The 27,693-nt window shown below is 55.3% G+C and overlaps 1 protein-coding gene across 3 annotated transcripts; it reads left to right on the top strand.

Moving 5' to 3' along the window:
• Positions 1–223: 223 nt before the first annotated feature.
• LIG1 (DNA ligase 1) lies at positions 224–27,491 on the top strand. 3 transcript variants are annotated; one of them, XM_061388859.1, is made up of 28 exons: positions 224–346; positions 3,722–3,789; positions 4,861–4,950; positions 6,151–6,289; positions 7,648–7,774; positions 9,022–9,117; positions 10,544–10,648; positions 11,075–11,188; positions 11,405–11,480; positions 14,078–14,158; positions 14,478–14,534; positions 15,323–15,495; positions 16,136–16,302; positions 16,695–16,771; positions 17,440–17,531; positions 17,724–17,823; positions 18,347–18,432; positions 18,973–19,088; positions 20,096–20,191; positions 22,354–22,464; positions 22,982–23,053; positions 23,443–23,587; positions 23,746–23,828; positions 24,536–24,688; positions 24,797–24,850; positions 25,406–25,549; positions 27,000–27,092; positions 27,252–27,491. In XM_061388859.1, the coding sequence occupies exons 2-28, from the start codon at positions 3,773–3,775 to the stop codon at positions 27,333–27,335; spliced, it is 2,748 nt and encodes a 915-aa protein (XP_061244843.1). In that variant the 5' UTR covers positions 224–346; positions 3,722–3,772; the 3' UTR covers positions 27,336–27,491. The 3 variants fall into 3 exon arrangements, with proteins under 3 accessions (XP_061244843.1, XP_061244842.1, XP_061244844.1); XM_061388858.1 differs by having other exon boundaries at positions 11,072–11,188; XM_061388860.1 differs by lacking the exon at positions 224–346 and adding an exon at positions 1,798–2,413 and having other exon boundaries at positions 11,072–11,188.
• Positions 27,492–27,693: the final 202 nt, after the last annotated feature.

Below are 27,693 nucleotides of genomic sequence, written 5' to 3'. Positions count from 1 at the left end.
CGCCTCTCTTCCCGCCGTGCCTCGCGCGGTGGCTCCCACCAGATCTCCGTTTTCCCGCTGGTCACTCCTCAATCCAGAGCAACAGTGGCTCGGGGCTGTTTCCCAGCGTGCTCTGCGGGAGGGCTCGCCCCACTTCATCCCCTTTCCAGGGAGTCTCACGACCGGGAGACTACAACTCCCAGCGTCCTCCTCGCGACGGCGGCTCGACGTCCCCCGGCCCCTCCCCTCGACTCGGCCCCGCCCCCGCCCGCCGAAGTCTGCGCGCGAAGTCGGTGGCGCGAAATTGGGACTGCGGGGTCGCTCCAGGAGAGACGCTCAGGACAGCGGCGCGCGGGCCTGGCGCGAGGCAAGTGGCACCAGCCTTGCGGGGCTTCAGGGCTGTTCAACAGAGCGCATGTCGGCAACTCGGGGCTCCAGCTTTCGCCGAATAGGTCGGCTGCAAAGGAGAGGACATGGGGGCAGGCTGATACGGCCGGGAGCGCGCCGCGGAGGGGAGTGCGCGGGCTACGGGACGCTGGAGGGGGCGGGACGGCGTCCGTCAGAGGTTCAGGATCAGGTAGAAGGTAGACGAAGACCGAAAACTGCACAAGACAGGATCTGCAGAGACGCCTGGAGGGACGGAACTACCTGAAAGGGGCGTGGTTATATAGGGATGAGGGGGCGGGGAACGGCTCTAGGTGGGCGGGGTCATCCGGAAGTTGGAAGGGCCGGAGAGGCAGGCCCACCTGTAAGGGGGTGGGTCTAGCGGAAGTTTAATAGTGGGCGGGGCCGGGGAAAGGTTGAAGGAAAAGGGTCTACTTTAAGCGGAGAGCCCAGGGAGCTGGAGGTGGGGCGGGGCAAGTCAGTGGTAAGATCTAGGCCTAAAGCAAAGGCCTTTTGAAAGGTCGAGAACCTTCTGAACAGGGAGCGGTCTGGCCTTGTGTATGCCTGATGAGGGGGCGGAGTCAAGGGAAGAGACGTGAAGGTGTGGGGTCCAGGGGAGGAGAGCTGAAAGGTCTGGGCTTATTGTGGGCTTCTCAGGTGGCGCTAGTGGTAAAGAACCTGCCTGCCAATACAGGGGACTTGAAAGACACAACTTCGATCCCTGGGTCTGGAAGATTGATGCCCTGTTGGAGAGCATAGCAACCCACTCCAGTATTCTTGCCAGGAAAATCCCTACGGTCCATAGGGTCGCAAAAACTCTGAAACGATTTAGCACACAAAGCACTGCGCTTATTATTGCCCAGGATGGTGGAGGGAGGGCTAGAAGAGCTTGGGGAGGGAAGAGACAAGGATCTTGAGCTGGTCTGATTGGGTCTGAGATGTTGGTTAAATATCCAGATAGAGATATCAGCATAGAAAACTAGCTATATGAGTCCTTGAATTTTTTTTTTCTTTAATATTTATGGACACCAAGGTGAGGGTGTGTGTGGTATGAAGAAAGAATTAAAAAAAAAAAAATTTCAATGGAGCAAGGAGTCAGATGTTTCTAATCCTGCTGATGGGCCAAGATGAGGAACAGGAGGTGATTTCCGGAATTAGCAACCCAGAGTTCTTCTATCACCTTGATGAGAAGGGCCAGCTGAGGGATGTGGAGAAACTTGAAGGTTCAAGCAGGGATGGGAGGAGAGAGAGACGGGAGATGATGCCATGGGACAGTTCTTTGTATGCTGCTGCTAAGTCACTTCAGTCATGTCCGACTCTGTGCGACCCCATAGATGGCAGCCCACTAGGCTCCGCCGTCCCTGGGATTCTCCAGGCAAGAACAGTGGAGTGGGTTGCCATTTCCTTCTCCAATGCGTGAAAGTGAAGTCGCTCAGTCGTGTCCCACCCTCAGCGACCCCATGGACTGCAGCCTTCCAGGCTCCTCCGTTCATGGGATTTTCCAGACAAGAGTACTGGGGTCGGGTGCCATTGCCTTCTCCAGTTCTTTGTATGACGTCTCTGAAAAGGGGAGGAGAGATGGAGCGATAGCTGCTGGAACATGTAGGCTCAAGAGAAGGGATTTTGTTTGATTTTTAAGATGGGACAAATCACAGCTGATTTGTAAATCGATAGGCATGGTCTAGTAGAGAAAAGTTGATCTAGAGGAAAGAAAGGAGGGGCTTACTGGAGCATAGGGTTTGAGGAGGTCAGAGGGCATGAGATCTGGTGCTCAGGTCAAGGGTCTGATCTCAGATGAGAGTACAGCTGGGTGGTCGAAGTACCTACAGCTGGGATTCGGAGTGGTGCGCAGGTGCAGCAGGAGGTAGATAAGGCGGTGGGAAATTGCCTTTCTCGCATTTGCTTGCGTTTTCTCGGCGGCGGAGGGTGGAGTTGGTTTGCCTGAGAGAGCTGGAGAATTGAACAGTCTGGGGAAATGGAGAGGCTTGGACCGCAACCCGAAGGACTCCTGGTGACCAGTCCCGCTCTACTCTGCGGTTGCAGGAACAGGGTGGGTGGAAAGTTGGCTTCAATCAACAGCTTTGGGGTTTTGCCCGGTGAGAGAGAGGGCAGGAGGCAGGGCCCAGAGAGGGATGAAAAGTGTACTGGAGTCTGCCAGAGTTAAGGAAGGAAGGGAGGACATGATGGGGAAGGACATTGAAAAGAGGGAGCACTGACTGGTTTGGAGACTTAGGGAAGGACTGGGTAACATTTGCAGAGAAGGCAATGGCACCCCACTCCAGTACTCTTCCCTGGAAAATCTCCTGGACGGAGGAGCCTGGTAGGCTGCAGTCCATGGGGTCGCTAGGAGTCGGACACGACTGAGCGACTTCACTTTCACTTTTCACTTTCATGCATTGGAGAAGGAAATGGCAACTCACTCCAGTGTTCTTGCCTGGAGAATCCAAGGGACAGGGTAGCTTGGTGGGCTGCCATCTATGGGGTCGCACAGAGTCGGACACGACTGAAGCGACTTAGCAGCAGCAGGGGAACATTTGAAGTTGGAATAGAAATAATATTATAGGAAGGGAAGAAGAGTTTTATTTGAGCCAAATTGAGGATTCTAGCCCAGGAGAAAGCCTTTCAGTTCTGAGGAACTGCTCCAGTGAAGCATGGTTTTCAGCAGATTTATATCTTGTTAGAACAAAGAGTGGGCCTCCCTGGTGGCTTCATGTTAAAGAAACTACCCGCAGTGCAGGAGACGCTGGTTGATCCCTGAGCTAGGAAGATCCCCTGGAGAAGGAAATGGCAACCCACTCCAGTATTCTTGCCTGGGAAATCCCATGGACAGAGGAACCTGGCGGGCTGCAGTCCATGGGGTTGCAAAAGAGTCAGACACATCTTAGTGACCAAACAACAGAGCAAAGAATGTATATCAAATGCGACCAGGGACACATTTTTTCAAGGTTTCAAAAAGAAGAAAAAGATTAGCATGTACACACAGTCATTATGGCCTGGGCACCTGGGAAAGGAACCTTGTCTTTGAAGAGCTCCTAGTCTGGGCTCGTAGGAAGGAAGGCTTTTAGTCGTGTCTTCAGAGTAGACTTTTTTTATTTCTGGTAAATGCATTCTGTTCTTTAGTTGGTTAAAGCAGCTGCATATTATGTTTGACAGCCCATATGTCAGGTCTGTCAGCGTGAAGTTCAAGCCAAATGATGTAGATTTCAGGGTGATTTCCCCAAACCTCAATTTGTGAAAGTTTCCCCTCTCTTATCAGAGGTGTATGTGTTCCGATCTCCACATAATCAGTGTGTTTTGTGTTTTGATCTCTGCACAAAAATGAGTATCCTCATCAAGTATTTTTGGATGTTCTTTTCAGAAACTGGTGACCAGCAGAGAGGAGGAGTGGGGAGAGAATTCTGATACCATCATGCAGCGAAGTATCATGTAAGGACCCCCGCCCCACCCACCAGCAGCTTGCGTTCTCCAAATTCTCTGCTCCTCTGTCTACCTCTTCCCTTATCTTAGAAGAACTCGGGTTAGTCTTTACATAGGAATTTCCAGGAGTTGAGCAGTATGGAGAGTGGGGAGGGGCACTGGAAAACCAGGTGGTGTAGTAACTGAGAATTTTAGTGGCTGCAAGGTTCAGAGACCCTAGCCCCGTGGTTCTCAATCTGGGGCAGTTTCCAACTTCCCCCGACCCCCTCCAGCAGGGAACATCAGACATTCTTGGTTGTCACCACTTGGAGGGAGAGGGGGCTTCCCTTAGCATCTGGTGGGTAAAGGTGGGGCAGGCTGTTAACATCCTACAGTGCCCCAGATAGCCCCCCACAACAAAGTGTGATCCAGCCTAAAGGGCCGGTAATGCCTGGGTGGAAGGGAGAGCCCATTACTTGACCTTTTCTAGAGCAGATAACGCTTCCAAACATTTCATATTAGCTATTGGCTTCCCTGGTGGCTCAAATAGTAAAGAATCTGCCTGCAATGCAAGAGACCCAGACCCTGGGTTGGGAAGATCCCCTGGAGGAGGGCATGACAACCCACTCCAGTATTCTTGCCTGGAGAATCCCATGGACAAAGGAGCCTGGTGGGCCGCAGTCCATGGGGTTGCAAAGAGCCAGACACAACTAAGCAGTGAACACATTGCTTAATGTCTGCCTGCTCCTGGAGTGTCAGCCCCTTGAGGGCAGGGACTTGATGTGTCGGGGCCGCTCCTGTGCCCCTGGGTTCCCAGGACAGGGCCTGCCACACAGTAAGTGCGCAGTTAATACTTGCAGGAGGGAAACTGGGATGCGTCCTGGCTCTCACGTGAGAGGTGAGCTGAGGCAGAAAAGCACATAGTGCTGCCTCCTCTGTCCAAGCCTCAGTTTCCTCATCCATCCAAGGGGATTGTTCAAAGTCTTTTGCTGTGTGCCAGAAATGGGGACGGGCATCGGAAGCTGAGGGATGTGGCATGTGTTAGAGGGGTTACTGGTACTGTTATCATTCACTTCTTTCCCCCCTCTTCTGCTCCTCCAGGTCATTTTTCCAGCCCAAGAAAGAGGGCAAAGCGAAGAAGCCGGAGAAGGAGACATCCAAGAGCATCAGAGAAACGGAGTCCCCTCCGAAGTACGTTCTGGGGCTGGGAGGTGGTGAATCTGTTCATCAGTCAGGACTCTGTTGGCTGCAAGTGTTAACAAACTCGGCTCAGAATGTCGCAGGCCTCCATGGGGAAATTTTTGATCCTGGTAAACTGAAAGGCTAAAGGTAGTGTCAGCTTCTGGTATAGCTGGATCCAGGACCTCAGAGTTGTCTTCAGGACTCTGGCCCAGTGTCTTGACTTCATTCTGGAGCAGACTTCCTCCACAAGGCAGGGACCCTGCCACTGGCTGCATCTGAGGAGAACAGTGTTCTCTCCCCACCATCCTTGTCATAAGTTCTTGGGAAGACCTTGTCCCTGGACCATTCAAGGTAGATTTAGCTCACCTTCCCAGTTTGGGACCCTGGGATCCTGTGCCTAGTTTCCTTATGGGTAACAGGGTATCATGATCTGTATCAGGCTTTCAGTGTGGACTTGATGTGTCAACACCCTAACAACTTACAGAACAGGGCCTGATTCATAAAAGATGCTCAGTCAGTGATAAAGATCAGGTCATGATTTATCAACACTTCTGACTTGAGAGCCACCCTTTTTGTTTTATGTTGCTGGGAAGTGTAGTCCCTCCCTAGGGGATCAGGGTCTTACATGACTGACTGAAAGAAAGTCTCCAAAGAAATGTTGAAGGCCATTGTCTATCCTTCGTAGGGACTTCGTTTGTTCCTCCAGCGTCGCCCACCACCAGGTGGGCACACAGGAGCCCTCCAGAGAAGTGGGACGAGGGGGATTGGTGTTTCAGAGTATATGTTGAAGGCTTCCCTGGCGGCTCAGTAGTAAAGAATCTGCCTGCCAATGCAGGAGACATAGGTTCGATCCCTGGTTCAGAGAGATCCCACATGCTGCAGAGCAACTGAGCCCCTGTGCCATAATTACTGAGCCTGAGCACTGTAAAGGCTGGAAGCCATAACTACTGAGTTTGAGTACCCTAGGTCCCATGCTCTGTGACAAGAGAAGCCACTGCAATGAGAAGCCCATGCACCACAAGTAGAGAAAAGTAACAAAGACCCAACATAGCTTAAAAAATATATACATGCCAAGGAGGCTTCTGGAAGATGTTTGTTGCATGCTTGAAAGGCAAGGAAGGGAATGAAACATAATGAAATTGCTGGAGAGTCTGGGGGCAGCGTCCCCACTCTGCCTGCTGGAAAAACCTCCATTTTTTCACTTTCCAGGGTGGCGCTGAAGGAGCGGAATCGAGTGGTGTCTGAGGGTGACTCTCCAGTGAAGAGGCCAGGGAGGAAGGTGACCCGGGTCCTGGGCAGCGAGGGCGAGGAGGAGGAAGAGGAAGCCCCCACCACCCCCAGAAGCCAGGTGGGGCCCCAGTAGCCTGCCCCCGTTTACCAGAAGCGTCATTCCCATTGGCCTTGGAGCTGAGTGCAGCAGCTACTCAGGAGAATTCTGGAGCTGATGCCCCAGGGGGCAGAGGAGTTCAGTGGTTGGGCCTGGTTTCTGTGCGCCTCACTCCGCCTCTGCCCTGGGGCCTGGGCGTGGTTCCTTGCCCTCGTGATGTCTTGGCAGGCAGCCTTAGGTGGCTCGGGCAGCTCTGGGTAGCCTCCCCTGTCAGGGGTGGCCGTGAAGGTGCCGTAAGTTGATTTACACAGTGATGGGAGAGAACGCCTGCTGTAGGAAAGGCTCAGAACCCGTGGAATCGAAGGCTTTCCATCTTCCCCAAGTGCAGCGGCTCACTTGCTCCCCTCATTTAAGTCATTTCTTGCCTGTTGGCTGCTCTGAAGATCACATCCGAAGTGCAGCACTTCTCAGTCTGTCGATGGTGAAGCGACATCCTGTCTCCCCTACTGCGCACCCCTCTTCCATCTCCAACCCTTCCCCCACCCCCACCCCCGCCCTAGGGTTGCCAGCTCAGGACAAAGACAGTCCTGATGGAGCCTCCAAGGCCCCCCGTGAGCCGCCTCTTGTCATCTCTGTCTTTTCCTCGGCTCGTTCTGCCCCAGGGTGCTTCTGTATTGTTGCTCACCATCCCTAGATGAAGTTGTCCAAGTGAATGCCCACATTCAGCCAGTGGGAAGAGCAGGGCACTCCCCTTGCATTTAGGTGAATGTCATTTGAACCAGTTGCCCTTACATTGCATCATGTAGACCTGGGGCTTCTGACCTAGCTGCAAGGGAGTCTGGGAAGTGTAGTCCTTAGGCTCCTGACTACACCTAGCTGCAAGGGCATCTGGGAAGTTTTTGGTTGGGCCATATTATGTGCTGTGCTGTGCTTAGTCGCTCAGTCGTGTCTGGCTCTTTGTGACCCTATGGACAGTAGCTCACCAGGCTCCTCTGTCCATGGGGATTCTCCAGACAAGAATACTGGAGTGGGTTGCCATGCCCTCCTCCAGGGGATCTTCCCAACCCAGGGAAGGTCTCCTGTATCGCAGGCAAATTCTTTACCATCTGAGCCACCACTTTTTGGTTGGGCCATATTATGCTTAGCTAAAAATCAAAGATCTTGTCACTTTAGGGAAAAAAAAAAAGAATTGTTACCGTGGTCCATAATAGGGCCAGTCTGGGACCATGAAACTACACAGGAGAGTGGGGTGATGGCCCAGGGAAGAGGCCAGAGCTGGGGCTGAGTTGCTGTGTTCTCTCAAGTGTTTGGAAACTGAAGCAGCTGGGTGCTCCCTCCTTCTCCCCCAACTCAGGAGTTGCTTTTCTCTTCCTTTCCAGAAGCCTGCTTCAGACTCTCCACAGGCCTCGCCTCCCAGTCCTGTCACACTGCCTGAGAGCAGCCCTTCCCGCTCCAAACCCTCCCCAGCAGTTGCATCCCCATCAGGGATCCCGAAGCGTCGCACGGGTAAGGACCCCTGGGCCACGCTGTTTCAGCTACCTGTCTTTGTCCATGTGTGGATCTCTCCACCGTTGAGCCACCCTCCTGCCAGCGCTGGTCTTAGCATTGTGGTTAAGAGCACGGCTCCACCAGCCCCTGGCTGTGTGACCTCGGGCAAATGGTTTCCTTCTCTGGGCTTTCTCACTGGTAGATTGTATGAAATCTAAACACATCAAGTATTTCTGATGAAAATTCAGTGCCCAGTTGAGATGTGCTTGTAAGTGCATCAGATTTTGAAGACCTAGCATAGGAAAGGCAATGGCACCCCACTCCAGTACTCTTGCCTGGAAAATCCCATGGACGGAGGAGCCTGCTGGCTGCAGTCCATGGGGTCGCTAAGAGTCGGACACGACTGAGTGACTTCACTTTCACTCTTCACTTTCATGCATTGGAGAAGGAAATGGCAAGCCACTCCAGTGTTCTTGCCTGGAGAATCCCAGGGACAGGGGAGCCTGGTGGGCTGCTGTCTATGGGGTCGCACAGAGTCGGACACGACTGAAGCGACTTAGCAGCAGCAGCAGCAGCATAGGAAAAAGAATGATACTGATTTTAAATATTCAAAACATGTTGGAATCATCATATTTTGGTTATGTTGGGTCAAGTAAACAAGATTATCCGAACTTAGATTCACCTGGTTCTTTTTGCTTTCCTCAGTGTAGCCACTAGAAAGTTTCAGAAGACACACGTGGCTCACTGTACATTTCCACTGATGGTGCTGCTATAAGGAATGACATGCAGGCACAGGGGTGGCTGCGGATTGAGGCAGGGCCCAGAGGAGCGGCTGTCTGGCCTGAGTCTTGGATCAGGGTCCTGGTCGGGGTCGGCCCTGTTGAGAAAGGGGGACAGGGAAGTGTTGCTGCCAAGCAGAGCGCGTGTGAAGGCCTCGGGGTGGGAACAGCACAGCAGGTGCGGGAACCCCACACCCCTCGGAGTCTCTGAGGATAAGGTGTGATGTGGGGGGCAGCGAGGGCTTGAGGATAGCGTGTGGTGAGAGGTGAAGCAGAGAGGGGGGCGGGTGCTGGCTCCCAAGATGAAGGGACCTGCCTGCCGCGGCCACACAGCCAGGAAGCAGAAGCCTGAAGGATGGGCCCCGCACCCGGGCAGTGGCAGGGCCCCAGAGCCATCCCAGGGGCCATCACCACGGGGGTCTGAGCCCACTGTGGTGGGTCCGGTGGGCCAGCAAGGAGGCCACCCTGAGCCCTTTGTCTTTCCAGCCCGGAAGCAGCTTCCCAAACGGACATTTCAAGATGTTCTGAAAGAGCAGGGTGAGGACAAGGATCCAGAAACTAAGAAGAAGAAGGAGGAAGAAGGTGAGACCCTGGTCGGGAGGGAGGAAGCAGGGGAGAGGCTCACTCTGTGTTTGTGTGGGGGGGGTCTGGAAAGGTGGGGGCCTGCCTAGGAGGACAGGGTGTGGGGACCCCACTTGATTTGACACTGTGACCAGGAATCCACACATTTCCATCAGAATCCCACCCCGCTGCCCAGGGAATTTTGTCATGAACGCATTCTGGAGTACCTTAGTTTGGCCATCTTAATTCAAATACAGTTTATTCTCTCTTTTTATTTCTCGTATGAAAGATATTTTCCTCTAAATGATTTGTTTTTATTGTAAGTTTTGCCAAAAAGCAAAGAAGTAGAAACTTCAGGACCCGTAGTGTCTTAGTAACTAACTGCGCATTGCCCAAGGCCTTTGCTCTTCAGCTTGTCGAGTTATGTCCAAACAACTATTTATGTTCTAGCTTGGGCGTTTGAGAAAGTAATATACATAGCATTGAAAGGAAAAAAAATTAATTCTTAAATAATCACAGTTAGTTTCTAATAGGATGTCTCCTGGGCACTGCACAATTGCTCGGACCTCGGAGTCCAGTTGAAAACTGCTGCCCTCGTTTCCTGTTCATGCTGATTTTCATGTAATACTTGGTTTTCATCACACCACCCATGAGTACCCAGCTTTGCAGAAAGCTGACGTCATGAATTACCAAGTATGTGATCTAATAATGACAAGCAAAATGCCGTGAGCTAGTAGGTCACACAGCGTCCAGCCTGTGAAAATGTAAAATATCTTACCTGGGAAATACAGCTACAAACATCTGATCCACAGATCATTTGGGGCCTTTACATGATTATAATAATCAGGCTTTGTCACCGTCATTTGTTTCAATAAGAGGTCTTTATTGGGTTTGTCCTTCCCAGGGAAGGTCTGAATTTGGTGGAGATCTGATTTCTGGTTGGCAATTTTTAGTAACAAATTTTACTGTAAATCATGAAGTTTTAGCCCTTATCTGTGTCCAGGGGTTTTGGGGGCCAGGGCAGGGGATGACTTCTCCCTACTAAGGCAGATTATTCCCAAGTCAATTAATGCAGTTATTATTATTACCCTGGAGGTGGGTTTTTTTTTTTATTTTTCAGTCAGCTTAAAAAAACTTTAACAAGTTATCATTGGCATTTTGAAACCTTTCCAGTTCTATTTCATTGTGAGTAATTCAAAAATAATGGTTTATAAGAAAAGTCTGGCCCTCCCCGCTTTTCAGCTACACAAGCAAGCGTTGGGGTTGGTGTCCCTCAAGGTCCCCGCGTGGCCCAGGGCTGACCCACCCTCACCCTCCCGTCACTTCACACGTGTGCGGTCAGAGCAGCAAAGATGAAACGGGGTGGAGTGTCTTGGGAATGCAAATGCCCTTGGGGAGGGGTTCCCAGTGCCACTTCTTGCCATCTGCCTTTTTATGTCATTGGAAGCGGAGACACCAATAGAAAGCCTCCCAGAGCCTGAAGGGGACGACAAGGAGGAAGTGGAAGGTGGGGACCAGCCCACGACGCCCCCTGAGCCCCGGAAGACCTCCAGTGAGTGACCCTCTTTCTCCCTGGGGCCCCTCTCTCTGGTTTTGTCGGCGGGGGGGGTCCCATGTCTTTGGAGGACAGTTAATGTAAATAAGGCTTAGATAAGACTTCAATAAGATTCTCCAATGTCTTGTCTAAAAGCAAATTCTAGGGGAAACTTTAGGTTTTGTTACTACTGTTATTTTTATTGTTATTTTTCCTCCACACATGTGAGGAAAAAAGAGCCAGTCATCCTCCAACGAGTTATCTTTCAGAAATCATAGGCACTGGGGACTTCCCTGGGGGTCCAGTGGCTGGGACTCTGTGTTCCCAGTGCAGGGGGCCCGGGTCCCATCCTTGGTCAGGGAACTAGGTCACACATGCCTCGTGGCCAAGAAATACATTTGTTTAAAGTTTGCATCACCATCTGAGCTCTCTCACTTTCAGCAGAGTCCCCGACAGAAAGCGTCTCAGAGCCCGGGGTGACGGTGAAGCAGGAACCACAGGAGGATGGCCAGGCTCAACCGCCCCCCAAAACTCCAAAGACCCTCAGCAGTTTCTTCTGTGAGTGTCTCCCCTTCACCTCACGGGGCTGCGCAGGGAAGAGGCAGGTGGGTCTTTCTCCAAGGAGCTCAGCCTTCCCATGGGTGAGAAGGCCTAACTTGCCCCTCCTGCCGTGTTCCCGCCCCAAGTACGGGGCGATGCCACCTGGAGAGTACTTGGGAGGTGGGGGCTGTGGGAAGGAGAAAGGGTCCACTGTTTCCCTGTTTCATTCCCCAGCCCCCCGGAAGCCAGCTGTCAAAAAAGAAGCGAAAGAAGAAGGACCTGGTGCTCTGAGAAAGGACGAGACCAAGGGGTGAGTCAGGATCCATCAAGAGAATAGCAGACGAAACAAAGTAAGCCAGTGAGTCCCAGGCCTCACTGATCTGATTGGAGGTGGGCCTCCAAAAAGGAGACCGGTAATCACCAAACAGCCTTTCAGCGTTAGAATTTTGTGATTCAGGTTTAATTAGTCTAATAAAAAATTTGGGATTCTTAATGACAAGTTTGTACCCCAGTTGCAACCTTATTAGTGAGATTAAATGGCCCCATTTCAGCACGTGACTGCGCTGTAGGAAAGGTCAGCTCCTTTTCTTGCGCCTCCTCTGTGTCAAGTCACGTCCTAAAGGTTTCTTTTGTGCCTTTTTACTTCCTCTCTGCAGTGGGCCTGTGCAGTAGGCAGCTGGTGTTTAGCCATTTCCCAGGCATTGAAACCAGTAGCCCAGCAGCTAGGCCATCTTCCCTGGGACATGCAGGGAGGGTGGGGGTAAAGCCAGGCCTGGAGGCCGAGTTGCCCTGGCTTCTACGCTGGGCCTCTTCTCTGCACCCCTGCCCTGTGCCCTGGGCTCGTGCCCATGCTTATATTACTTGTAAGTTTCTCTCGCCAACTTGGTGTCTGACATGAAGTTCTGTGTCCTGATTTTTACTTCTTGGGATACTGCAATCGTTTTTTTTTTTACACTCTTCCCAACCTGATCACTGATGGCCGCCTCCAGGAGACAGACAAACTGTCAGTACCTCCAATTTCCTCACCTTTAATATGAGGACTTGTTAATGGTAGAAAGCACACCCTTTTATCCACTGTAAATGGTGTGCTCGGCACCAGACGCTGTGCCCTCCATATCCTGATGGATTGAAGCCTCACAGCAACCCTGTGCATCGACTCTGTTGGGACTCCCATTTCACAGGTGGGAAAAGTGAGGCGTGGAGGCAGGACAGTGCTCTGGAGTGCTTAGAAATCCCAGCTCCACCTTTGTCAGCTGGTGTGACCTTGGCCAAGCGACTTAGCCTTTCTGGGCCAGTTTCCTCCTGAGGTTTGCAGACTAGCGTCTGGCCATGCCCACACTCGGCAAGTAGTAGCTGCTATTATTATTATTAATTTTGATTGCCTTGATTAGACCACAGATGAGGAGTGTGGCAGAGTTGGGATTTGAGCCAGGCAGCGTGGCTGCAGAATTTCTTACTCCTCAGCTTTGCCGTTTCTCCTTATAGTAGGAAGTACCAGGCGGCGATCCCTTATCAAATACTGAGACCATACAACTCACTGCTCGTGCTCTGTCCGGCTCAGCCATCCTCATCCCTGTCTGTGCACAGGATCAGCTGAAGAGCTGTAAACAGTCAGCAGTCTCCTCCCTCACCCCACGTTTGGCAGAGACATAGGTCTGAGGCTGGGGAGTCAGTGTTGTAAAAATGTTCCCCACAAAGCGCACCAAGGAGTGGGAACTCTTCCCCTAATTTCTCCCTTAACCTCAGGGCGTGTCAGGGCACGGACTCCAGGTAGCTCCATCATATGGTTGGTTCAGAGGGAAATTGCTTCCTCACCAGGACACAGCTGGTCACTGATGGAGCAGCGATTTTAACCCAAAGGAGTGTGACTGCAGAATCTGGATTGTGGTGGCTCTAACGGGATGGGTGTGAGGCATTTCCCGAGGAACGTATGATATAGAGGGTTAGAACACAGTCCGAGAACTGCACCGCTTACTAGCTGTGTGGCCTCGGGTGAGCTACGTAACCACTCTGCCCAGTTTCCTTATGTGACTCGGGAGGCAGGTGAGTCCCTGCCTGCAGGACTGATTTGCTAGCAGATGGAGTGCCCTTCGCACGGTGCCTGGCTCCTTGGGGCACCCAGGGACTGCACCTTCCTCCTGCTGTTCCAGCCAGAGTGAGGGCGGGTCTGACCCACAGGGGTCCTTGCCTCTCGGAGTGGACTCTGAACAACATGGCTTCCCAGGTGGCTCAGTGGTAAAGAATTCATCTGCCAGTACAGGAGAGGTGGGTTCAATCCCTGGGTCGGGAAGATCCCCTGGAGGAGGAAACGGCAACCCACTCCAGTATTCATGCCTGGGAAACCCCATGGACAGAAGAGCCTGGCGGGCTACAGTCCATGAGATCGCAGAGTCAGGCACAACTGAGCGACTAAACTGAACGATATTCAGATCACACTGCTCCACTTCAGCCACACTGACCCCTTTTCTGTTCCTCCAACGTGCCAGGCGTGTGTCTGCCTCAGGGCCTTTGCACCTGCAGCTCCCCTCTGGGATGCTCTTATCCCTGGCCCCCACTCTGCTAAGCCTCATACATTCTGACCGGATGTCTCCTCTGGCCTTCCCCAACCGTCCTCTGAAGCAGCATCTGCCTTTCTGATTTCTTCCTCTACCTGGTTTTTGTCTTAAAAATGTTTTAATACTGAAAATGACTTATTCTCTTCTGCTTTTTGGTCTCGTTTGTTTTTCACCCCCGACTCTCACACTGGAACATGTGTTCCGGGTTAGCAAACTCACTTTCATTCATTTCCATGCCCTTGTGCCTGGAATAGTACCTGGCACTTAGGACATGCTCAGTAGATGCCAGCTGGCGGAATGGCTTCTCCTCGACCCAGGCATCTACCCTGCAGCCTCTCCTTTCCCTCCACAGACACGTGGACCCAGCGGGCTATAATCCTGCCAAGAACAACTACCACCCCATCGAAGATGCCTGCTGGAAGGTGGGCCAGAGGTGAGGCGTGGCCCTCCCCAGAACCCCTCCTCTGCTCCCTGGCACTGCGGGAGGCCTTGTCTCCGGAGGCTTCAATGAGAGATTTGCCAGTCCTCCCCCAGCCCCCACAACCCTCAGTGTTTTGGGGAGACCATTGGGCGCTCTGAAGGGGATGGAGAGAGAGAACCCCAGGCAGGGGTCAGGCAGGATTGCCTGCGAGCACCTGGGGATCAGCAGATCTTTCACTGGGAAGTGTGTGGGGGCAGGGAGCTGGCGGGGAGGCAGCGTGGGTGTACACGCTGGGTGTACAGTGTGGGTGTTTGTCCTTTTCCTCCCCCAGGGTTCCTTATCTGGCTGTGGCCCGGGCGTTCGAGAAGATCGAGGAGGTCTCTGCTCGGTAATTAACCAGGCTGCCTGCCCGGGGCCAGTGGGGGCTCTCCCGGTTCTGTCCCACTGGCGCTGGCTGTGCCTCCAGCTGTTTAATCCTCTTAACCCCCTCCTGGCTCAGCTGCACCCTCACGCATGAGATCACAGACAACAGGCCTGGCCACAAGAGCGGCCACAGGCCTCTGAAGGCCCACACCATCGTTTGTGCCTGGTTTGTTGGTCAGAGCAGGACAGGAGGGTGACCGTGATCCCCGGCGTGGGAAGAGAGGCTCCACTGCCTGGTGGCAGGAACTGGATACTAAGCTCAAGTAACCAAGAGTACCTGCAGCCTGGCTGATGCTCCCGATCCTCAGTGTTAGAGAAAGCCCACGTCTTGTTTGTAGTGAGAACCCTGTCTCAGCCCGATACTCACTAGCTCTTTGACCTTGGCATGTTACATAGTCTTTTGTGCCTCAGTTTCTTCACCTGTAAAATGAAATAGTATCTAGCTCAGGGCAGCTGTGAGAATTCAGGGAGTCAGAGAACGTTTTGAAGGCTTAATACCAACGCCTGGCACCCGGAAAGCAGTCCGTACACATCAGCTGTTTCCCTGTAGCTGATCATGCCCTTTGTCATCGTCAGATGGAGTTCCTGTCCCACCAGCAGCCTGTGGTGGTCCCTGTGGCTCGGGTCACACACCGGGCACTGGTCGTGAGCCCTCTCCTCGTCTCTTTTCCTGTGTTTCTTTTATCACCATGCTCTCCTACCCCATCTTGACCCCGAAATGTCAGGTGGTCTCACCCCCATCCCCTCCTCCAGGCTCCGGATGGTGGAGACGCTGAGCAACCTGCTGCGCTCCGTGGTGGCCCTGTCACCTGCTGACCTCCTGCCCGTCCTCTACCTGAGCCTCAACCGCCTGGGGCCGCCCCAGCAGGGCCTGGAGCTCGGCATCGGAGAGGGCATCCTCCTCAAGGCAGTGGCCCAGGCCACGGGTGAGGCGGGGGTGGTGGTGGACGCCCCCAGGCGAGGTGGATGGGGGGCTTCCAGGGAGGACATGGGGAGGCTGGGAGATGATGGGGAGGGACTGGAAAGGTGCAAGGTGGGGAGGGCGGCCACTGACAGGCTGAGAGAGGGGGGGAATCGGGACGAGGTCTGCACTCAGACCAGGTGGGAGAGGGGGATGCCGCAGGTGTAGAGCAAGGCTGATGGTCGGGGCTCGTGGAGGTTGCAGAGGTCCTTAGGGGCTTTGGCCAGCAGAGCCACAAGCGGAGCTGGGGACAGAGTGGGGTTGTGCCCAGGAGAGGTTGGCCGAGTGGGCGGGACCTGCCCACCTGCCCAGGGCCTGGGGTGCTCTGTGTTTACTCTGAAGGTGTTAGGGAGCCGTGGAAAGGTCCCAGGCAGGCAAGGGGCAGGGTCAGTTCTGGACCCACGTGGAGGACGGACAGGAAACCAGGAGGCCAGGGAGGAAGTCGGGGCCGAAATCCAGGGCTTTAAATCCCACCTCCATACTGATGATGCCGCCCCAGACGACCCCTCTGGTGTAGACGGGCTCATCATCCTGGCTTCTGGAGAGGGGAGCCTGGTGGCCACACCCCTCCTGGCGCTCAGCCACTGCTCCCTCTACCCTACAAGGTCGGCAGCTGGAGTCCGTCCGGGCCGAGGTGGCCGAGAAGGGTGATGTGGGGCTGGTGGCCGAGAGCAGCCGCAGCACCCAGAGGCTCGTGCTGCCCCCGCCTGCGCTCACTGCCGCCGGCGTCTTCGCCAAGTTCCGGGACATCGCGCAGCTGGCAGGCAGCGCTGTGAGTGGGCGGGCGGCTGGCTCTCCCCAGATCTTCTCCTCTTGGGGACCTGGAAGGCTCTGGTTCGACTGCTCAGGGCAGTGTCACCTGGGTCCTGCTTTTGGGATCAGAGCTTCTCTTCTCCTGCTGCTCTCAAGACTGCGGGACTCTCCTCCTGAGACCCTAGCCCCGATGTAGTGTGGGCCGTGGGGCTCCGTGAACACCTGCTGAGCAGAGCCGGGGTGGGAGGCTGGAAGGACAAGCTTCTCACTGTTCTCTGCGCTCCAGGCCATGGAACCAGGGAGCAGGGGTGGGAGGTGGGCAGGTCTCCAAGGGTGGCAGCTCCCCAGGCAGCGAGGATGGCCCCCCTCCCTTCACCCCTGGCACTGACCGCCCTGCCCCCTTCTCTCCAGTCCACAACCAAGAAGATTGACGTCATCAAAGGCCTCTTTGTGGCCTGCCGTCACTCAGAGGCACGTTTCATTGCCAGGTGAGGGTGTGGGCCTGTGACGGGGGGAGGAGGGCCAGCAGGCACATCACTGCTGGTGCCCTGACCGCCCTCGGATGGGAGCATCGTGAGCGGGGCACGGAGCTCCTCTTCTCAGCAATGCTGCCTGGAGAAGCCTGGGCTCGTGGGTGAAGCATGCTGCAGTGGATTAGTGATGTCTGCCCTGGCCTGTGCCTCGCGCTTTCTCCCATGAGCTCCTCCCTGCAGCTCTGGGAGGCTGTGAACCTCACTCCCGTTTAGAGAAGGGGAGATGGAGACAGCCTCCTGCCCGAGGTCACTGGCTCAAGCAGGGCCCTTACGGGCACAGGTTCTTGGCCATCACACCCTGGCACCCCTGGGCAGGCTGTTCCAGGTCTGGCCGTGCCCCGGCCCCACCCCCACCAACACTGCTTTGTCAGAGGGCAGCTGAGGAGAGACACGGACACCTTGCCAGGCCCCTAGTTCTGCCTGTAGGCGCTGCCTGTGGTCGTGATGATTTGTGGCTGGCCTCAGTTTCCTTCTCTGTCAAGTGGGGCTGTGTGATCGCAGGTCCCTTCCGGCTCTGGAGGCTGCTCTGGTTTAGAGGAGAGGGTCGTGGTAGGGAGACTGGAGGAGGGAGGAGCAAGGGGCTGAACAGGTGCACCCATCCCCGTTACCCTCTGTCCCCCCAGAGCCCTGAGTGGACGGCTGCGCCTCGGGTTGGCTGAGCAGTCGGTGCTGGCGGCCCTCGCCCAGGCCGTGAGCCTCACGCCCCCCAGTCAAGGTGAGCCCCGGTGGCCAGCCCCAAGCTGCCACTCGAGTTAACCCGGCCACCCTTCCCCCGACCCCCACCCCCACCTGGTTCCCTCTGCCTCCTCTCCCTGAGGAATCTCGCACCAGCACCCACTGTGGACCCGGGGCTAGCTGAGGGGGGTCGGGCCCATTCCAAAGCCCCTTCCTCTGGGGTTCATCCTAGAATGCCCCCCCGCCGTGGTGGACGCCGGGAAGGGCAAGACGGCAGAAGCCAGAAAGACGTGGCTGGAGGAGCAAGGCATGATCCTGAAGCAGACTTTCTGGTGAGACCTAGGTGACAGAGCCCTGGGTGGGGATCCAGACAAGACAGGCGCTGGGCACAGGGAGGTGACAAAGATCAGGGAGGCGTCTGACAGCGAGGGGTCAGGGACACAGGGACGGGAGAGGCGGTGATCCTGACAGCCAAGGAGAGGGGCAGGCAGAGGCTTCTGAGTTCCAGGCAGGACTGTGCGTGTGGAAAGGCCATGAGAAACCCAGACGGGGCCTGGTGATGGGCACACTGTGAGGGTCGTGATGGTCATGGAGAGAACTCTGCCCCTGCTTGGAGACCTGTAGACTGTTGCTTTCAGGCTGGCCCCAGACCATTGTTAAGCCGGAATATTGGGAGGGGGAGGCCGGCCTGGAAGAAACATGAAGGACGACGACAGTTGGGGTGACGAGGGGAGTCGAGGGAGGCAGAAGCCGACCCTGGGAAGGGGTGACAGGCAGGCAGTGGGGATCTTGCAGCCAGCGAGCAGGGTTCTAGAAGAACACCCCTGCCCGCCTTGTTCTTGCTCCCTGCCCCAGTGAGGTACCTGACCTGGAGCGGATCGTCCCCGTGCTTCTGGAACACGGCCTGGAGCGGCTCCCGGAGCACTGCAGACTGAGCCCAGGTACTCGCCTCCATGAAATACCCCCTGCCCGCCTCCACCCATCCACAGCCTCGCCCCGGGCTGGCTGCCACCAGGCTCCCCTCCCTCCATCCCTGGGGTGGCCAGCACAGGGCCCCCTGCTCAGAGAGCACCCTCCTCTCCCCTGAGCCGCGCCTCATCCCCATGGAGTTCGCACTTCCGTGTTAGAGCTGCTGTCCCCGAGATACCCCAGAGGCGGTGCGGCAGGCAGGCAGCATCTCATCCTTCTGCCATGGAAGGGCCTAGAGGGAGGCGGGCGGCAGGGGAGGGGCCGCGCTGCACCCTGGGGCTCGCCCCGAGTTCCTTCTCTTATCACGTTGTCATTCCAGGGCTGTCGCTTTAATTGCTAGACCGCTCGCATTTCTCTCTTAGTTTTCGAGAAGGGAGCGGCCAGGCTCTGTGATGACAAGACCCAGGTGTTGCACGCGTCGCTTCTGAGTGCGATTAGCAGTCTCTACCCTGCCTCCATGAATTCACCACCCAGTAAATTCTATCTGAATTCACTCTGTCCTCCCCTCCCAGGGGTTCCCCTGAAACCAATGTTGGCCCACCCCACCCGGGGTGTCAGTGAGGTCCTGAAGCGCTTTGAGGAGGCAGCTTTCACCTGCGAGTACAAATACGACGGGCAGAGGGCACAGGTAAGGGGGTGGACGCGCCGTTGAGCGGGGGCATGGGGTGCCTCAGACCCGAGCTCGGGGCCGGCCGGCCACGCATGGCTACTCGTCTGGTCTCGCACGGCCCTCGGGGCTTTAGTTCCCACCTCCAGTGGTGCAGTCATAGCCACCTGACTGGCTCCTCTGAAAACAGATCCTACTAGGTAACATCGTCAAGTCCTGACCCAGGGCAGTGGGAGCTCAGAAAGCGTGGGCTGCACTTGTGCTGTCCTGCTGGTGGGCGTGTTGATGTAGCCGGTGCCCTGCATCCCCCTCAGTGCGGTTACCTGGACGTGTGTCCTGGCTTCCAGGGCCGGAGACGGCCTTGGTCTGGGCTGTGAAGATTCTTGTGGCTCTTCTGTCCTGGGGGGAGTGGGGGCCACTCCCTGCTCTCACCTGAGGACAGGTAAGCGAGCTCCGTGGGCGCCTCCCTGTGGTGCCTTGAGGCAGCTACACGCAGTAGATTGGATAGGCTCAGCATAGATGGACCTTTGAAATACAGTGCTGAGCAGAAAATAACTATGACTTAAGATAGCAATCGTGATTTAAAAATATATATTTTTAAAGTCATGTTATACACACATACACTACTATTTCTTAGGGTAATGTGCATATTAGGTGGCATATATATGGTTCTGCTCAAGGACTGTGACCCAGACGTATTAAAATGAATACGTTTAAATCATAAAAACCAGAATGTTACTTACAGCACCACAACATCCAGACAACTTGGCGCGTGCAGACACAGAGCAAAGCACCTGTGCTAGCCAGGGGAGGAGGGGCTGGACTGGAGATGAAGACGAGGCGGCAGGGGCTCCACAGACGGGCCTGAGAACGCCCTCTGAACCCAGGAAGGATTCGCTGAGGTCTCTGCACCAGTTCCTCCTGCAGAGCTTCTGGAACCTCCTGCCCATGGAAGTGGGGTTGAGAAAGTCGGGGCTCCCGGGAGTGGGCCCGGCTCTGAGTTCCTCTCCCCTCCCCCACGATGGCAGATCCATGTTCTGGAAGGCGGGGAGGTGAAGATCTTCAGCAGGAATCAGGAGGACAATACTGGAAGGTACCCCGACATTATCAGCCGCATCCCTAAGGTGAGTGCCTGCTGCCGGCTCCACCTCGGGGGCCTGGGAGGGGTGCTGGTAGGGGAGCGGGGAACGGAGGGCCAGCCAGGCCGGCCCGGTGTAGCGGGAGAGAGTGCAATTAGATTGAAGTGTGTTGGGTTATAGATAATAGAACGCCTGCAGATTTTTTTTTTCCCCTTTTAAATCTGAAGGCGGGTAGCCGTGGGCTGGCTCAGCTGAGGACCAAGGTCTTCCCAAACCCAGTTGGGTCTGCTGTCCTCGGCTCGTTGCCTTTTCATCCCAGTGCCTGGCCCCTTGGTCTCCAGGGAGCCACCACACTTCCAGACAGAAAGACGGGTAGGAGAGGGATTCCAGCTGCTGTCCCCCCGCCATGAGGAAGGTTAGCGCTTTTCCGGGCACCTCCCATCATGGGGTCCCCTGTGCAGCACGGGGTCACAGGCACTCTGGTGCAGCGGAGGCCAGGAAAGGCAGACTCACACTCTGACGGGGAGAGGGTGTGGGATGAAGGTGGAGGAGAAGCCTGCACGCTGGCCCCACAGCCTGTAAATAGGGCTGGATCTCTAGGGCTCTGGAGCCAGGCTGTCTGTGCTCCCAGGGGCCGTGTGGACCTACTTTAGGAGCTCTCAGTCAAAGAGGACTTTGTTGTTGTTCAGTTCCTAAGTCGTGTCTGACTCTTTGTGACCCCATAGACTGTAGCCTGCCAGGCCCTTCCGTCCGTGGGATTTCCCAGACAAAAAGACTGGAGTGGGTTGCCATTTCCTTCTCCAGGAGATCTGAGTCAGGGCTCAAACCCAAGTCCAGGCGGATTCTTTGCCACTGAGCCACCAGGGAAGCCCACAGAGAGGACTAGTCTTCTGTAATTAATGAGGACATTTGCTCTTTCCTAGAGCAGCGAGGACAGAGAAACAGTGCAACGCAGGCATTAATTGAGCTCCTGTGATGTGCCGAGTGCTGTTTATTTTTAAAACCAACTTAAGGCATAGTTTCCATAAAAGATTCTGACTTGAGAGTTTGCAGAGTTTTGACAAGGTCACCCAGACACATAATCAACATATAAAACATTTCTGTGCGTTTATCACTCCAGAGTGTTTGCTCATGCCCCGTGCCAGGCAGGCCCCTCTCCCCACCGCCACCTGCCACCTCCTGCAGCAACAACCACTGATCTGCTTTTCTCATTGGTATAAGTTCATCTTGCCTGTGCTAGAGCTTCATGTAGGCAGTCACAGTCCAGGGTCAGTGGGATCTGGCTTCTTTCCCCCGTTCATTCAAGTGTTCACTGGGTGTCTGCTCTGTGCCGAGCCCTGTGCTGGAGGCTGCGACTTTAACCCAGACGGCAGAGCAGGCAGGTCTTCATCAGAGCCCTGCTGTTACCTCTGAGTGTACTCAGATCGGGCTCTGAAGAAAAGGTCCAGGATCCTGTGAGCCTTTAACAGAATAAGACTTAGCCCTGGTGTCAGGAAGACGGGGCCGTCACCAAGCACAGCCCAGGATACAGTGTGGATGGCCCTGGGAGCCATGCAGATTCTCAAGTCCAGAGCATGTGCAAAGGCCCTGTGGTTGGAAAGGCACAGTCCGTTCAAGAACCAGAAAGGCTTGTGTGTGGGGGTGCAGAGAGTGAGTCTGAGGGGCTAGGTGAGGTGAAGGGGTGCGGGGGCTGGCCAAGGAAAGGTTCCAGGGGTTTGGGGAGCCGTGTGTTTTCAGCAGGGATGAGCACCGAGAAGATGTGGGGTTTACTGAGAGCAGCCTGGCTGCTGTGAGGAGAGTGTATTGGGCAGAGTCAGTGTGGGAGCAGGGAGACTGGTAGGATGCTGTGGCTGAGGCTGGACTGGGCTCTGTGAGGTGGTGGCAAGTGGATGCCTTAGAGATTTCACAGAGAGAATGGGCAAGTTCATGGCTGAATTGAATGTGAAGTGAGCAAAAGAGGAAGATGACAAAGGCTCCTGGGTTTCCAGCTTGTGGGACCACATAGTAAGTCCTCAGAAAACTTAGTTTTTTCCCCTCTCAGTGGGGACCAGAAGGCATCTGTATTCACGCGTGTCTCTAAGGCTGGCATCAGTTTGTCATTGGATCTTCTCCATGTAGAAGGGGAATAAACTGGTTTCTCTCCATCTGTCTTTTGGCCTCATCCACCACCTCTCATGAGCTTTGCATTTCCCCCTTTCACCTTTCAGATTAAACTCCCATCGGTCACATCCTTCATCCTAGACACAGAAGCTGTAGCTTGGGACCGGGAAAAGAAGCAGATCCAGCCATTCCAAGTCCTCACCACCCGCAAACGCAAGGTAGCCTCTGCCCCACTCCAGCACCTGCCATCATCTTCCACCCAATCCTGCCCTGTCCCAGAGAGACAGAGTTGTCAATTGGAATGTAGTTCTCTCAGCCTTTTACAATATGGCTGCCACAGCTCCGGCCATCACATTCTTATCCCAGCATGCCAAATAGGAAGGAGGGAAGGGGTCTTTTCTTATTATGAAAGATCTGTTCCAGGAGCCCCCTCATCCTGCACCCCAGAAAACTTCTTCACTCTCATTGGCCAAAATTGTCATGTCACCCTCACTAGTTGCGAGGGAGGCTGGGCAAGCGAATACTTAGTGGAGAGAATTGAGATGATTGCTCTCATAATCCAGTGCCAGCGGCCGGCATCATTGCTGTGCTTATAGGCGTGCAACTTTGTGGCTGGGGAGAAGGGGAGAGTGGCAGGTGACTGGGTGTCTGCCTCCGGTGTGATGGGAGGGGCCCCACCCAACCCCATCTCACCTTCCCCACCCCCACTCCGGGTCTCCATCCCTCCTGACCCAGGAGGTGGACGCGGCGGAGATCCAGGTGCAGGTGTGTCTGTATGCCTTCGATCTCATCTACCTCAACGGAGAGGTGAGTTCCGGCATTGTGTTCTGGGTGTTCGGGGGATGAAGGGGGTGTGTAGACCTGGGAACCAGCGGGCTGAGCTGGGAGGCCACACTTGGGCAGCGGCTCTCCAAGTGTGGCCCCTGAGGCCTCCCTTTGCAACTCCCCATCTGTATGCCTGTCCTGCAACCAAAACAACCTGCTGCGGCCTGAGGGCGGGAACAGACGTGAGAATCCACCTCTATTAAGCCAGACACTAGAGAGTTGCCTCAAATGTAAACTGACGCCCCTCTTCACACTCACCTCCATCAGCCACAGGGTGACCTGTGACCCACCCGCTTCCTGTTTTGCCCGACCACGTCGGGCTTTTCCTCTTTATTTCCATGGTGACGTCTGTCTCCCATCCCGCCCTGCAGTCCCTGGTACGTGAGCCCCTCTCCCGACGCCGGCAGCTGCTCCGGGAGAACTTCGTGGAGACGGAGGGCGAGTTCGTCTTTGCCACCTCCCTGGACACCAAGGACACGGAGCAGATCGCCGAGTTCTTGGAGCAGTCGGTGAAAGGTGAGGGCGTCCCACACGGTCTGTGCCCCCCGACACTCCCTCCCCGCCCCGTGATCTGCACCCACCCCGGCCCCACCCTACGACTGGACCAGAGTCCCGCCCACGGCTTTTGCGAGGCTGTGCACCGGGGCTTCACGTGGCTCTCCTGTGTTCCTTAGACTCCTGCGAGGGGCTGATGGTGAAGACCCTGGACGTGGACGCCACCTACGAGATCGCCAAGAGGTCACACAACTGGCTCAAGGTGCCGCCCACCCTCTCACCCCGCCTGCTCTCTGAGCTCAGGGACCAGAAGCCTGTCCCTGCTGGGTGGTCCACACCCCATCGCCGCCTCACGCCATTCGAGCTCTGGGGCCCTTTGCTCCTTCCCTCCCGCCTCCCATAGCAGCCGCCTCGGCCCTGCTGCCCGCGCTGCTCCCTGTGAACAAATTCACCAAGGCTGGTGGAGAACCGCCTGTCTGTGTGCCCCAGGTGGCAGGATGAGGGAGCCTGGGGAGCACTCTGTTCTTGCCTTCCACCAGGAGGTCAGCCAGGACGCAGATGGGGAGTAACGAGCAGGGTAAAGTCAGGGGCAGGGCCACAGCAAGCGCAGAGACCCTGGGGTAGGAACAAGCTCCTGCCTGGCACACAGTTGGCACTTAATTTAGTTTCTGAAATGAGTGGATAGATGTTCTCCCTGTGATGGAGTGGAATGTCCCTCCATACTAAAGGAAGGGGGATCTGAGGTGACCCCCCAAAGTCTGCCCACCTGACCCGTCCCCTCCATCCTGCCTTCTCCATCAGAGTGGCCCCTTTCTCATCAGCCCTTTTCAGCCGAGAAACCTGTCCCTCGTCCGCTCTCCTCCCAGTGTCTGTCCTGGGTCTTCTCACCCAGCCCCCACCCTCCCCACACCAGCAGTGGGGTTCACACCTGAGCTCCCCACCCTCATCTCCGGCCTTCCCTCCCCCCAGCTGAAGAAGGACTACCTCGAGGGTGTGGGCGACACCCTGGACCTCGTAGTGATTGGTGCCTACCTGGGCAAGGGGAAACGGGCCGGCCGGTACGGGGGCTTCCTGCTGGCCTCCTACGACGAGGAGAGCGAGGAGTTCCAGGCCATCTGCAAGGTGCCGGGTGGACCCCGGAGGCGGGGGGCGGGGAGGGGCAGACCGGCTCATCCTGGGCCCGTGGGAGCTGGAGGGAAGCAGAGCCACTGACCCCTGTCCTCCTCGCAGCTCGGAACTGGCTTCAGTGACGAGGAGCTGGAAGAGCACCACCAGAGGCTCCAGGTGAGCCCTCCCTGCCCGCCCTGTGGGAGGCTTGGCGGCGGGGAGCTCAGCACGTCCAAGTTCAAGTCCCAGCCCCGCCGGCTACCGGCCAGAGATGCTGTCAGGGAGCCCTGTTTGCCATGCTCAGGGCCAGGCTCAGGGCAGGGCGTGTTGCTGGCTCCCCGAGTTCGCCCTCAGGATGCCAGGGGAGCCCCAGTCGCCGGGGTGTCCGCTGGCCTGGTGCCGGGCGTCTGGGGTGCGCTGCAGTTTCCTGCGTGTTCGTGTCTCTGGTCTGTGTGTCCCTGTCTGGGTTCTGTCTCTCTTGGTCTCTGACTCCTGTCTCTGGGTTTCTGCTCCTCTCTTTCTGCCTTTAATTTCTTGTCTCGGCTCCCAGGGTCTCCATTTCTTCCTTCTCCCATTTCTTTCATCATCCTTGCCGCTGCCAGCGTTCTACTTTGAGGGGTGTCTGTGTCTCCTCTTCCCCATCTTCCTCCCTCTTTCCTCGCTGCCCTCCCTCCCCCAGCCCTCGGCCTTGACTTCGATCCAAGACCCTCTCCCCTTCTCGCACGGCTGCAGGCCTTAGTGCTGCCCACCCCGCGCTCCTACGTTCGGGCTGACGGTGCGGTGGCCCCCGACCACTGGCTGGACCCCAGCGACGTGTGGGAGGTGAAGTGCGCGGACCTCTCCCTGTCCCCCATCTACCCTGCGGCCCGAGGCCTGGTGAGTAACGGGGGGACCCTGAGGAGATCCTCCGAAAGAATCCCAGCTGAGTGGCTGGAGAGCAGCGGGGAGGGGATTCTGGGGCCCATGTCTGTGCTTCCGGGGTGATGCTTCGGAAGACCGAAGCTGGCGTTTTATTTGGGTTTCAGACAGTGAAATCAAAGTCTCCTTTAAAAAAATAGGAAAAATTCCCCAGGAGTAGAAAACGATGAAATTGATTTCTTTGTCAAATTTTAAATTTTTATGTCTTTAATTTTATGTTCTTATTGAAGTATAGTTGACTTAGAAAGTTATGTCAGTTTCAGGTGTGCGGCAAAGTGCTTCAGTTAATTTTGTTTAGTCACTAATCGTACCCGACTCTGCAGCCCATGGACTGCCGCGTGCCAGGCTCCTCTGCCCATGGGGTGGGACCTGTGTCTCCTGCACTGCAGGCGGATTCTTCACCTGAGCCATCAGGGAACCCCACATTTCTATCTTTTTTTTTAAATCACTTTCTTAAATATCAGTCTCACACTCAGGTCTTAAGTAATTTTTGAGAGCAGTTCCTTTCAGTAAAAACTTAGGATACTTCCTGCTGACCATTTACGAGAAAAAGAAACTACCGCGTTTCTTTATCAACTGTAGTTCATTTTCCAAGTTTTAATGTTCCTTGCTTAATTTCTGTCACTAGTGGTTCTGTTCTCCACACCTGCCAAAGGATCCGTGTCCCGGGGGACCCCCACCCCCTGCCACCCACTGGCACTAGGGCAGCTCTTAGCATCCTCCTTCCAAAGAACAGGAAATATAACTTTTTTAAATTGAAGTGTAGTTATCTGAAGAACAGGAAACCTTAAAAACATACTCCCTTTGGGATTTCTTCTGAGCCTTCAAAATCTGGCATGCGCATTTCTGCTTAGCAGCAGACTTCCACGTAAAGGCAAAGCTCATACTTTTTATCTCGTCGTCTTCTTGCAATTTCTCACGCCTGCTCCACCTAGGGCAGTCAGAGTTCCCTGGCAACAAGCAGTGGGAGCAGCATTTATCACGCACTTAGGTGAAGCAGGCACGGCACTTGTTCACACTCATCCTCACAAAAACACTGACCTTCCCATTTCACAGATGGGAAAATAGAGGCCCAAGGTGCATAATGGGCCCAGGTTCACTTGGCTTCTGAGTCGGGAGCTGGGCTTTGAACCCCAAAGTCTGGTTTTAGAGTCTACCTTTGGCTCTGTGCCCTCCTGCCTTTCAGCCCCAATAACAGTAGCAACAGAAGCCCCGGCAGCCCTCTGTTCTTATGCCACTGAGTACAGACCCAAACACTTGCGTACCTGATGTGATTTTTACAATGACCCATCACTTAGTCCCATTGTATGGCTCAAGAGACTGAGGCCAGAGGCACCGGAGCAGGGAGGAGACCTTGGGTGGGGAATGCTGCCTGCTCTCCTTACCACTTCCCCTGTGCCTCCCCCAGGTGGACAGCGAGAAGGGGATCTCCCTCCGCTTCCCTCGGTTTATTCGCGTCCGTGAGGATAAGAAGCCGGAGCAGGCCACTACCAGTGCCCAGGTGAGGCCTGTGGTGGAGGGGTGGGTGGTTGGCCCAGGGGTGGGCTCACCTTGCCAGGCCAGCCTCCTGGAGAGCGTGGGCTCTGGCCCGATTTGGCTGGGAAGAAGGTGGGGCTGCCCGGGGCTTCTGACTCGCCCACCACCCACCCTCTCACCTCAGGTGGCCGGTCTGTACAAGAAGCAGAGTCAGATTCAGAACCAGCAGGGTGCGGAGCCGGACTCCGAGCAGGAAGAGTTCTACTAGAGTTCCTGCTCGCCCTGGAGGCTGGGGCGCCGGGGGCGGGGGTGTGGCTACTAGTGCTCCCCACGGCTGGTGTTGCCCTGTGTGTGTGTGAGGGGATGGTTTCAGCGGGGGTCTGGGGTTCGGTCATTTTTTTCAATAAATAATTATTGAACACCTGCTCTGTGTCCTTGCTGGGCTCTGGGGGTATGGCCTTAACAGGTCACATTTTGGTAGTGTAGCAGTGTGGCTCCCCTGCTGGCTTAACAGTAAAGAATCCACCTGCCAGTGCTGGAGAACTTGGGTTTGATCCCTGAATCGGGAAGGTCACCTGGAGAAGAAAATGGCAACCCACTCCAGTAGTCTTGCCTGGAGAATCCCC

Source organism: Bos javanicus, chromosome 18 (assembly GCF_032452875.1).
Source record: "Bos javanicus breed banteng chromosome 18, ARS-OSU_banteng_1.0, whole genome shotgun sequence".
In the NCBI taxonomy this organism is placed as follows: Eukaryota; Metazoa; Chordata; class Mammalia; order Artiodactyla; family Bovidae; genus Bos; species Bos javanicus.
This window is presented reverse-complemented; position numbering and strand designations above follow the sequence as displayed.

Excerpts from the sequence above, each read along its gene's own strand:
- LIG1 (XM_061388860.1), top strand. The coding sequence starts at position 2,339 with ATGGAGAGGCTTGGACCGCAACCCGAAGGACTCCTGGTGACCAGTCCC. Across the intron at positions 11,481-14,077 it reads AGAAAGGACGAGACCAAGGG|ACACGTGGACCCAGCGGGCT; the intron begins GTGAGTCAGGAT and ends TTCCCTCCACAG. Across the intron at positions 17,532-17,723 it reads CCTCACGCCCCCCAGTCAAG|AATGCCCCCCCGCCGTGGTG; the intron begins GTGAGCCCCGGT and ends GGTTCATCCTAG.